Genomic DNA, 12389 nt, shown 5'->3' on the forward strand with positions numbered 1-12389 from the left:
AATTTCTCTCAGAATTGATATGCTATTTAATTTGTATTTCATGAAAGGTTTTTCATACGCAAACATCAGAACCTGAATCCCTATCTCACCCAAAATTGTACATATAACATAGTCCCGTTAACTCTGTAGAATTGTTTGAACTTTAACGTTTAATGCTCCGGCATTACAATTCTTGTCTGTCGGTTAGAAATGAACAATAATTTGCCACGAAGAGCTGGGTAATCTGAACTATTCTTTTCATTCAGTAGAGCAAGGTGATGTCACTGACCATGCCAGGAGCACTGTATGACAATGTTGACTGCACGCTTGTGGTAGTTACGGATGAACACTTTTATACTGAAGGTGGAGACGAATGCACCAGTTCGACCTTTTAGCGTTCGCGACGACCCTTCATACATATTCATTACCCGTCCTTAGCAACGGTCCTACACAATGCTAACAATAGGCGGCTACACTCCTGGCGAGCGATGTTGATAGTTACCGCGTGCAAAGCGTATCGGAACCCATTCATCGCTGTTAGTGTGTCAGCCGTGGTGTATATCGGTGGTGTCATGTAAAGTGATATGTGATATACCAAGGTAGTTTCTTCTCAAACTCCTCTTGAATATCAGTCAGAGGATGGATTCAGTCTAACTTTGGACATTTTAATTCGAAAAAGTCTCCAACTCTTCGAATTTGGTGTTGACGATTCAACGATTGAAGTATAATTTGTCGCGTTCGTTATCTTACCTCTATATTTCCGACTGGGACGGTGCGAACTCGCTCTCCGGGACGCCTGGGGGTCGACAGGGCCAGCAGAGGGGAGTAACGGACAAACAACATGCTGACCCACCAGTGGAAGAGTTCATAGACACCTTTACCCCGCTCGGTGTAAATCCACATCAACATGTTGCCTATTTCAACAACGCCGAGAAATTGAATCCAGCACATATAAACTGAATCCTGCCCAGGAAAAAAGAACAAATAACTGATAGCATTCACTGAAAGTTTGTTGAGTAACACCAAGAAATTGTGAAATTACACAGAATGAAGTCCAGAGGTTTGGTATCGTCAGACTCGATAGATTCCAGCATCTTGAATGTGGAGTTCCCACACTTCACATGCATCTGTGAAATCTGTGACTGCGGGTAAGTAATTTTACCGACATTAACCTGTGAGTATTGATATGATGATTCATAATACCACGGACAGCTGATGTTTTATGTAATACTAAACATGACATCCATAGGACTTGATGTATACTCGTGCCTACCTTTGACTGTGAATCATACTTCTCATGTACAACTTTGTATTCATCCCACACAACAGCAATAAACTGGAATAACATTCTACGAATTAACTTCATTTTGTTTCAAGCGACATATAAAGTGAAACTTTAAGGAGCTAAATAAAATTGAGTGATACGCTGTACACTACAGTACGTGCTTACAATTAATGTATAGCTATAACAGTGTATATTACATGTGGGTTTTTGGGGGTCATATTTCAACGGATAAACAAAGTGCATTTGTGAAGAACTTCACATGTCATGTTTTACCATGTTTTGTCAGATGGAGAGGATACGAGATCTAGGTCTACGAATTTTGCAATTATTTTGCCGGATGCCAGTGAATCCAGTGCAAATGTGTAGCTGTGATATACTTGCAAATAAGAGACTTGATGAAAGCCAATCACTGCACCAGTATACAATGTAACTATATACAAGTACGTCCCATATACTGTATCTGGTCACTCATAGCTGAATTCTCAAAAGGGAAAAAATGGAGTAGACATATATTGTTAACATGTGCTGTAAATTTCTTGTAACTGGATAGCAACATCATAGGTAAGAGGTACAATCTTTGTAATTACGGTAGTTTGCACTGAAAAAAACAAAAAACAAGAACAAAACAAAACATCTAGAGGAAATTGGCGCACATATTTTGCTATAGGCCTAATCCATCAGACATGTACAAACTGTAGTCTTGATGATCACAGTAAATTACATAATTGTATTGGTTTGTCGTTAATGTGTCATGTAAAATATACATTACACACGCATTGGCAACAGTACTGTATATTACACGTATATTCGCCTTAAACAATTGTAGATCAACGTGTATTCTTGAGCTTTGTCTCTCCAAGTGTCTCTCAGAGATGACGGGTTTTAACAGAAGCTATGTCCAAAAATGTGTTTATAAGTGAAATTACAAGGACTATCAACGTACAATTGTAAATGTCCCTGTTGAAACAGCATTGGGATTATGCGTGTATACACACTACACACGGAACTTATAACACACCGTCTTCAATATAATCTTAACAAATCATTCCATTTAATTGCCTGTTGAACACACAGTATTGATAACGTTCTGCGAGTATTGTATGATAAGATTCTGCAAGTATTGCAATACAACTGAGAATCACTCTTGCGTTTAGATGACAGACAAGACAGTCAATATTTACATTGGAGCTGCATTCAAGTATCATATATGCAATAAATCCACACACTTAGCAATGCTCACATTAGACAGCTGCATTGTACTGTAGGTCTGCACTTGGAGAACTAATAAAAATATTTAATCTGTTATATTCACAATTGCACGGTATCGACGCTTAGAAATTGTCAACAATGGTTGCACTGAAATAGCGCATGTTATACAACATGTACTTTTAATAACCAACATACGCTGTTTTCCTTATGATAGATAGCTATAAACTTGTGTTGGTATTACTTTGATCAATATTATTGACTGCAGTATTTCGACATTCGCTGCTATAACATCCTCGATCACAGATAAAAATGGAATCAAGGGATAAATATGAATGAAGGCACGTCTAACACCGCTTTGAGCAATACTGCATAAACATTTATCACAGATATCCAGGAGAATGTCAAAGATGATTTACCTCTGATACTTATTTGCATAAAAAGTTACTATAAATGGATACTTGAGCAGGAAACGAGCCAGTAGCCACTGCTCGATTTCTCGATTTGTCGTATACCACCTTTGCAAAATATATAATTGTGTTTTTGTTTATGCGTTATAGGGCAATTTCTGATACATTTTTTTCTTAAACTGATAGATAAAATAGGTTATATCATGAACTATTTGTGTTGTTACTTATGGTGCTGGACATCTCTGACTATACCCACACGTAGCTGGCCAGTGATATTTCACAGTATATGCGATACCAATTCTTTGCAGTAAATGCAGTGATCTACATTGTGCTGGAATTCGGTCGAGCGCCACAAGTCGTAATCACACATCGAAAATAATGGATAGATAAACCAAGCTGGGGATGTACTCGATTCTCCGGAAGAATTGCCTTTTGTCCGCGAGCTAATATCAAGGCGTTATACACCTGCATGATCCTATCAAATATTCACCAGTGCACTCCACCTGTCATACCATCTCTTGTCTCGCCTTTACCATGATATCTCACTTCCTGACGTTGAGCTTCGTGCTGTTAGACAGTAATGAAAGGCAGCTGCTTAAACTAGATTCAGACATGTCTGTGCTGTTGTATAGAATCACATGTGTAGTTGAACTTCGTACCTCCACCCATCACCGCTTACGCTGTATAATATAATGTATATCGTAAATAGAATTTAAAGTCAATCGCTTTATTCTCACTGGCACACAATCGTCGTTTAGCATTAACCTCAACGTCACGCGAGTGTCGCTCTCACAAAATAAAAAATTCACATGAACCTACAACAGGCTGAGACAGGTATATTAATAGGCAGCTGCTTCTATGAAATAGCGGAGAATGACAGAGTATGTCTTTTATGGAGCAAACGAACAATCAAAGCTAAGTTTGGTTATGTACACTAGAGCATAACAGGATAAAGCCAGAAATAAGGTGACAGAGAGAGATCATTTTGAGGAATCCATCTATCGTAGATATACATGTATGTACACCATGCTTCAAGTAATAACATTCATTGTAATGTAAATTGTGCATTGTGATGCACTGTTGTTGTTTTGTTTGTTTATTTTTGAGAGAAGGGAGCATACGGGGAAAGGGCACATTCTCAGGATTTGTTGTACAGAGAGCGAGATGGAATGAATTCATTAGAGAAAGACAAGAATAAATAAACATACAAAAATTATAAACAAGAAAGGAGAGCAGGCAGGTCAGCGAGAAAGGAGGAGTAGCGATGATTATAGTCAAGGCCTACATGAATAGTCCTTACTCAGTTGCAAATGATGATATTGTGATGGTTTGTACAAGTCATGATAGTCCTTGCATCTATACACGTAATTGTGTTATTTCCAATGGTAGACCATGTACGCGCAATTGTTTGTTCCGCAACCACTTTACATAACCTTTACAAAATATTCCATAGACAATGATATTTAGAAGCTTTGAGAACCAGTTAACATGTCATGAGAAAGACAATCATGAAACACATGTCTTTGTATTTCATCACTCCCTTTCCCTCCTGCAATGTAGGAGACACAAGCATCACAATGACTGCAAGAAGAAGCGGCGTCCAGTGAACAGCAACCGACCATGTGACCTCAGTCATTACCAGCAAACCTTCACGGGTTTCCCTGGGGCACAACGTCGGCTGCCTCTCATTCCCCCGCCGACGCCCCGTGACCCCAACCCGCCTAGGATGGTCTTCAACACCACGCAGAGGGTCGACTTTGTTCCCCGTGGGGATGGGAAGAAACCCACCAAAATAAAGCCTGTAAGTCCCACCCGTTTGTTTTCTCTTCCGTGAATAAACCCAATCTTAGAAGCAGGTGAAAATGAGATGTATTAAGAGGTATATGTCAGAGAGACAAGGGAAATAATTATTAACTACGTGAAAGAATGCATTGACATGGATAGATGCATTAATGAATGAATGCTAAATAAATAGACAAATAGAAAGATTTATTAATCAAGATTTCCTTTTATACCACGTACGAAATTAAAGCTGACGGCCATCGAAACTCTGCAACCCTGTCGTATACATGACATATTAATTTCTTGTATGATCACCGTCTTTGCATGTGCCATTTTTAATTTGCTTGTAGACCGAAAACTACGAGCCTTCCAGCGCACCCCTTGATGGGAAGACGGTCTACAAGGAAACCTATCCTGGTCACACACAGTTTCCTGAAATTGCAGCCCTACGCCCTCCAACAAGGTCCAACCAGCATCGGGCGAGATCGGCGAAGTTCGATCCGCGCACGAGCCACAAGGAAGAGTTTCGACCATGGGATTCGAAACCATCGGCAGCGTTCGGCGAACTGCCGTCATTTGCAGGTAAACAATGGGAAATATACCAAACCCTGGTTTTGGCTCCCTCCCTCATAAGAAATCATGGATTTTCTGAGATGACAGTGTAGTAATCTTGCCCAGGGGCGTACAATCCTTATTTGTTGAATTAGCCGGGAAAAAAATCATCTCCTGTATCTTCAAAAATATGTCAGAGCGTGATATTTATGTTATGTCTTCAGAAGAGGGGAGATACGAACACTTCCTTCAAGAGAGTGTGATGTTCGTGACATCTGTACGAATATATTATACATATTATGCTAGGCATTGTGTAAACGACGTAATGGTATTGACACCGAAGGAGGTCATCTTTCCTTCCTCCGCCCCACAGGGTACAAGAGGCATTGTTAAGATGGGCCAACTGGTAGATAATGAATAACTCATGATTTCCACCCATCTTCCAAGTGACTTTAAACCTGTGTCAACTTGTTTCGGCGATGCAAATGTCAAATTACATTGTAGGAGAGAGCGTTTGGTAAATGTCTAGTAGAATATTTCCAAGTTATGGCAGAGTGTGTGGAAATTTCTAGAGAGCAATGCGGTCAGGATAGTGATCTGAACTATACGTAAAGGAATAAAGGTAATCTGCGCCCAGTGATAGGGCAACACTTTGCTCTGTGTCTGTCCGGTGGGAATGATAGATAATAATGTAGAATAGTTATGTTGAAGGAAAAAGGAGAAATTACGATGCTTTGCGTGTTCTTTTTTCTATTTTGCAGGTTCTATTTTATACCCGGGTGACAAGCTTGGCGAGCTGGTATCGATGACACAAAACGATTTTGTCGAGAGACCGATCGATAAGCGAGAGATGATCCGGGCAGACGTAGGCAATATTCACGTTAGAGAAGGTAAACAATATACAGTTGTCAAATTCCCCCTCTCATTCTCTCTTTCTCTCATTTCCTCTACTTTTGCCTCTTTGTTTTCTCCTTTGCCAAATTTGATTGAGGGCCTTTTTCTCTTCTCCACTGAATTTGGTTTGCATAGTGGTTAAGTTCGTTGCACAAAATGTTTTGTGTGTCAATCAATGATAAACTTATTTCACGAAGTAGATGAACACACAATTGCCGCTTTGTACACGACAATGGCGTATAATAAAAACGGATTCCAATATGTTATTTTCTACAGGAAAGTTCGATCACACCACTGTGCACAAGATGACCTACACCGACCAGGGTCCCGGTCACAAGTCGAAGACGGCCCGTCCTTCCAACCAGTACCCTTCGGCTGCCCGCCGGGCTAAGTTCGACGGCCTCACGCAGAGCAAGCGTGACTTCGCTGGCTACCAGAGTCAACCTTTACCGCCCAAGCCATGCACACCACCACCTACAACGATAAGACTTAGCATGGATTCAAGGTACGGTCGGTTTAGTCCACGACATCTGCGACAAGATTCATGCTTCATATGATATCATTAATATTACAGAAGTGATTCACTATGGTACATAAGTGAACTTGTACTTTCCACAATGGATATTCAATAACTTCTAGTGTGTGAATAAAGACATTCTCACTTCACATTGTCATCGTTTTGTGGTTGGTTTCTAAATTATCTTTGTATTTTGCAACCCCATTGTGGCTTTTTGAAAAGAGATAATCATTCGACTTTTTGAAAGCGCTTCTCTATTTCATAGCATAGGTAGCATTGGTGTGTCTACTTTAAAAAGCCGATATGATTTTTAAAACTCTAAGGGCATTGCTAGTCAAAATTTATTAGACATTGCCTGGTGATCGAAATCAATGCTCCACTGACCGCTGCGAATTGAGGACATTTCATGCTTCCACCACGCAGAGAAATTTCTATCGCATTGATATTTCAACGTTTATTTTGTTACATTGCCACAGGATTGACTTTGTGACAGAGCAGAAGCAAGAGTTTCAGGGTGTTGACGTCATGACTAATCCAAAGCCCGCCCTCATGAAGAAGGACGCAGACACGTACTGCCCGCCTACCGTCAAGTTTGCCACTGACTCGTCACACAAGGTTAGTTTACACATGAAAAGTCTTGGCACGAAATACATGGCACAATGTATTTATTCCAGCGACACCGCTATTATTTTTAACATCAGTTGATATCCACCGTACTGCAATAGAAAAAATGACTGTGAAACAGGAAGATATGTAGTTGGACAACATTTCATCAAAATCACTCAGTCGTAAGAAAAATTGGGGAGTCTCTGGGGAAACATACATGTAGTTTAATACCATGCTGCATTTACTAGTAAACCTTTGTAGGCAACGAAGGAATTTGTCACGGGCATGACTGAAACGCAGTTAGGGCTTTAAAGGTAAGACCGGCACCAAAATGTGCACTACACTGCAATAGAAAGAATATTTATAAGGCATGGCAAGAAAATAGAAGTGAACGTGAAATAACGGAATACATATACGAATACGGGCGTTTGACATAGGACACCTATTCGCCTTTTTAAGACCAACCAAACACAGCTCACTCATGGAAAGCGCCTTTACTGAATATTGCATATGATAGAGACTTTATCTTTGTACCAGGTTATGCCGGTTTGTAGTACATTGTACATCCTTCGATCCTCATCCTCTCCGAAGATTGATAATATGTCTGAGGATTGACACACTAAATTCAGTAATAATTTTCCTGTTTGATTGTTTACAGGTCGATTACCGCCCCATCGATGTCAAGGATGCTTACAAACAACCAAACTTTCGGCGGCCGCACACGCAAGGCGGGATGAGATCGGCTAAATTCTACGACCAGACGACAAACAAGCGATTTTTCAGAGACTGGGGCGCCAAACCACGCATCCGCTACGGTGATTTCCACGAGGCAAACGTGTACGTGAAGCCGCGAGGCAAAATGGAGGTAGAGAGCTGGAATAGTTCCACTTATAAGCACGTCTCGCTAGACGAACCGACGCCAAATTTCGCTCCCGATAATAAACCTCTGGAGCACGCAGGGAAGCAGGACTTCACCACCATACACAAAATGACATACCAGGGGCTACGGCCGAAGATGTGCAAGTCACAGTTGTACTTGCTACAGCAGGAAATGAAGAGGAGAAAGGCGTTGAAAGAACGGCTAGCCAAAGAAGGACCGTCCGCTACGGGAGTCCAGTCCATGCGGAGGACGGCTCTTGCAGGCACTGTCTGACCAGGGAGGGGGAGGTCTTGCAAGTTGCTAAGTAACGTGGTTTAGATTGTGCTCCACTGTACTTGATTGGGCATAGCCTCCAATGGTCATGGCCAAAATGATGAAAACATGTAACTTAAATATTCTGCACTCTATACGAGATCCCATCATGATATTCATTGTCACTGGGAATGGTCGGCGGAATTATTTACAGCTTTACGTTGCAGCGTAGAATGCTTTGATTGATGGTCACTCCTTAGCGGGAAAGTATTACGGTATGTCGTCTGTCTTCCAATCGCTCTCTAAATTGGAGACCGTTGCATATTGGACACGCACCTTAATTATGCAGTATTCCTAGACGTCTTTAATGGCCTCCGTTTTATGCAACGGGGCATATTAAGTATTGTTCTACACGATCTTCTACCATGCCTGAAATTAAAGCAAACTCCAACAGTTATGTGATCAAAGACAAAAGGTTGGGGATTGGGAAGAAAGAAACATGAATTATTATAATTTTGAGTACAGTTAATTCCCACCGTATCGTAAGGTTTATACCTTCAAGTGGCTATGCGAATAGAATACGATTACTATGTTAGCAACAGACGAGTAGTCTGTGAGAAGAAAGAGATATGATGCTCGTGGAGATAAATACCCTGACAATACATTGTACATGTACTATATAGCTTTGACGGTCTTGTGTTCTAACACGCCGATGTAGTAAAGAATGGTGTTCCGATGAAAGAGAGCTGCAGTATTCCATTCCCCCAGTATTCGCTTTCGAAGCACCCAGTATTCGACAAGACGCCACCGTATACTAATAGTCACTGTACTGCGATAGAGCTTTCTTCCACCAGTATTTGTTTCCCAAGCAGTATTTGATAATTATGTACACTTACACAATTTGAATACACCGAGAAGTTTTTCATTCTCCCCGTAAATGCACGCTTTGGACAAACGCGTAGATTACTTTACATTATTTTGGACACTATAGCGCAAAGTGAGGTTACCACAGGGAACCTGACACGAGGCTAATTACGATAAGCTCGCTACAATGCGCTGGACAGGAGCAAGTGTACTGTACTTTGGTTTTATTTAATACTTGAAGAATCGTGCATGCTTTCTTCTCTCGGTCACAATTAGTCTCTGTAATTGTGACGTCAGATCTTTTTCAAAACATATCTATGAACTTCACGGCATTCCTTTGAAAATGACTGTATAAACTTGAATATATTTTCCTTCCCACCGAAACCAAATGGACAGAATTCTTTCTTCATCGCACAATAGTCCGTTCATTTTCATGCATTAATTTTGCTACCAATTCACCTCCGTGCTGTTTTGATACAAAGTTTTAAAGAGTCTGATATATATATATATTTTTTCTATATGCCATGAGAAAGTGGCCACCTTGCCGTGTCGTTGGAAGCATAAAGTGGATGTTAAGGTTTGTGTGACTCTCTGTTGGTCTCTTAAAGCTGAACTCCATCATTATATACGCAATTCAGATGCATATACCATATGGACGAACCAAATGGAAAAAGCAGGGGGGGGGAGTTAAATTACCCACAATGACCATACTCAGCCCTCGTACCAACGTTTTGACACACAGGTTTGTGGAAGCAGAACGATCGTCTTTTGGTTTGTTCCTGTTCAAGTGCACATTATTGCACTAAAAGCAATTGTGTCCTTAGTGCATGCATCTTTCTGGTTCGACGGATTCCATCATCTTTAGCGTAGATTATGAAAGAAAAACTACAGCTTAAACATGCGTTATGGTTTATATTTTCAGCTACTGAATGTAATTATGATAACCTATGCGCGAAAGTCGTTAGTATGAAATTATCTAGGTTATCAGGTTCTATTACCTTTGTGTCTGCCTCGAATGCTATATGCACCTGGTTGACTGGAAAACATTCATCAAAAGGAATTCTCGATGCAGGTAGATACCTGTTTATATCTGGTGAAGAAGCAGAAATGGCAAAGTTTCAAATGACTCTGTATGTATCATCAGAGCGCATACTTCTGTCCCTCTCTTGGTTGTATCTACTCCGTGAGTAGTAACGTAAAAACAATTTAATTTCCTGTAATTAGGATGGTAAGATGCACGTTTGTCAGTGTATCCTTCATCCATGTGCTCCCTCATTCAGGATCCGCAGGGTGGTAAATTGCCCCCTTCTATCTCAACCTTAGAGAAACAAAGAACTTCTTTTATATTGGTTGAATTCACCAATTAATGACACAGAACAAAATACCTATATAGCGTCATACCAAACAAACTTCTTGAATTGGCTTGCTAGACGTACACCTATATACATTTGCCTTAGTCGCTTTGGTGACAGTGGTGTTCTAACCTTTGCGATCTGGCTGCTGGAAATTTCATTATACATTGTAGTTCTTGTATATTCGTGCCACATATTGTAAATATCTCTTCTTATCATCTCAAAGAGAATTTTCATCTCATATATGTTTGTCACAAATCATTTTATGATTTATTGGTCTTTGGTGCAAACTATTCTTGACGTGTACACACTGCTTTGCAAAAATAAATTTCTAATCACGCTTCTTTATGATATTCACCATGATGATATTAGCCTGAGTTTTTGCAGTGTTTTTGAACAGTAGTCATAAGAGATCAGCGAGGAAGACTTGTGTATGTGTGAATAGAGTGTGAATATGAGGAGACATCTTTCTGCCGTATGGAGAACTGAATGATGATATAATGTTGTGTTGGTGCTGACGACACTGATAAATAAAGACAGTACAGATGCTAACCGGCATTTTTACCGAAGTATGATCATAAAATGGCCAACTAGGGACAGGCTAAAGAACACTGGTGGTGTGTTTCGATCCATTGATGTCAATTAGAGGAACCTTATCCCTTTCATAAATCCCCGTGACACAAAACACTCCCAGGCAAATAGAGTCGGCAAGGTACTAGGCCACTCTGTGAAAGACTGTGAAGGATGAGTAATAGTAAGTTGTCTGCAGTCTAAAATATATTGTGGTTGACTGAAATTTCACATATCAAATAATCGTACTGCAGACATTAATCAGGCCGGACTTTTTGACTATGCCAAAACTCTCGTCAGTTCAAATGCTGGTTTTCAAAGAGGTCCACACTGTCAGGGTAAAAGTACAAAACATTATACATATACAACAAACAAACATTACGGAAATGTGTTTATCAATGGCATAATCATTGTCACAATCCTTAATGTTATTTCCATAACTCACCTATTATTGGTAATATCACCTTACACTACTTTATCAAAAGTGAAGTCTGTATACTCATAAACCTCTATATATGAAGAATCATCGTCAATCACACAAAACGTCGTCGTATTATCCAATGGTGACAATTCGAACCCACGAACAGGTGTTTCTATGCGGTGATATAATACTTGCGTCCTATACACTAAGGAACACGTTGCCATGGCAGCTGAAAGGAGAATGGATGGTGGGTGTGCTTTGTGGTTAGTGTCGTTAGTTTGGCGCTTTACCCTTCAATCGTTTCTTTTGAGTTTTCTCCATTTCCCCTCTATTTTACACTGAAAGGATTCGTGGTGTCGAAGCGATATGTCTACGAAAAAAAAAATATCAAAAATTTGAAGGCAATCACTCTTCTTACTTACATGGAGTCTCAAATGAAATGACATTAAGCCAGTCCAATAGCTCTTTCACAGCCTGTGCTAAATAATACGGATGTAAGAAATCTTTTTTACTCACAAACATTGATAAACTGAAACTCAATTAATACTAGTAGCATTAACCTTAAGTATACCCTCAGTGTCTCGAGATATTGTCGAAAACTATATTGGTTATTACATTATGATATAACCATGGATATCTTGAGGGAAAAATACACGTGAACCCAATTATTCAGTCTTATAATATTAGCTCATTCATTCATTCTTATAAAATTAGTATTATTAGTAGGTCAGGGGAGCACTGATGATCCACTCAAGATGAACGAAATGATTTTAATATTCATTCCACCAGGCAACACCCAACACAGCTCCATCATTCATT

General features: G+C 40.0%; 1 protein-coding gene across 1 annotated transcript; it reads left to right on the top strand.

The window, feature by feature from the left end:
• The first annotated feature begins 817 nt into the window (after positions 1 to 817).
• LOC139730457 (uncharacterized) lies at positions 818 to 8384 on the top strand. The gene is made up of 7 exons (XM_071641299.1): positions 818 to 1127; positions 4441 to 4681; positions 5013 to 5244; positions 5976 to 6104; positions 6385 to 6613; positions 7102 to 7240; positions 7890 to 8384. The coding sequence occupies exons 1-7, from the start codon at positions 1027 to 1029 to the stop codon at positions 8382 to 8384; spliced, it is 1566 nt and encodes a 521-aa protein (XP_071497400.1). The 5' UTR covers positions 818 to 1026.
• The last annotated feature ends 4005 nt before the right edge of the window (positions 8385 to 12389 follow it).

Source organism: Diadema antillarum, unplaced genomic scaffold (genome assembly GCF_040938485.1).
Source record: "Diadema antillarum isolate AM-2024a unplaced genomic scaffold, OU_Dant_1.0 seq00000315_RagTag, whole genome shotgun sequence".
NCBI lineage: Eukaryota > Metazoa > Echinodermata > Echinoidea > Diadematoida > Diadematidae > Diadema > Diadema antillarum.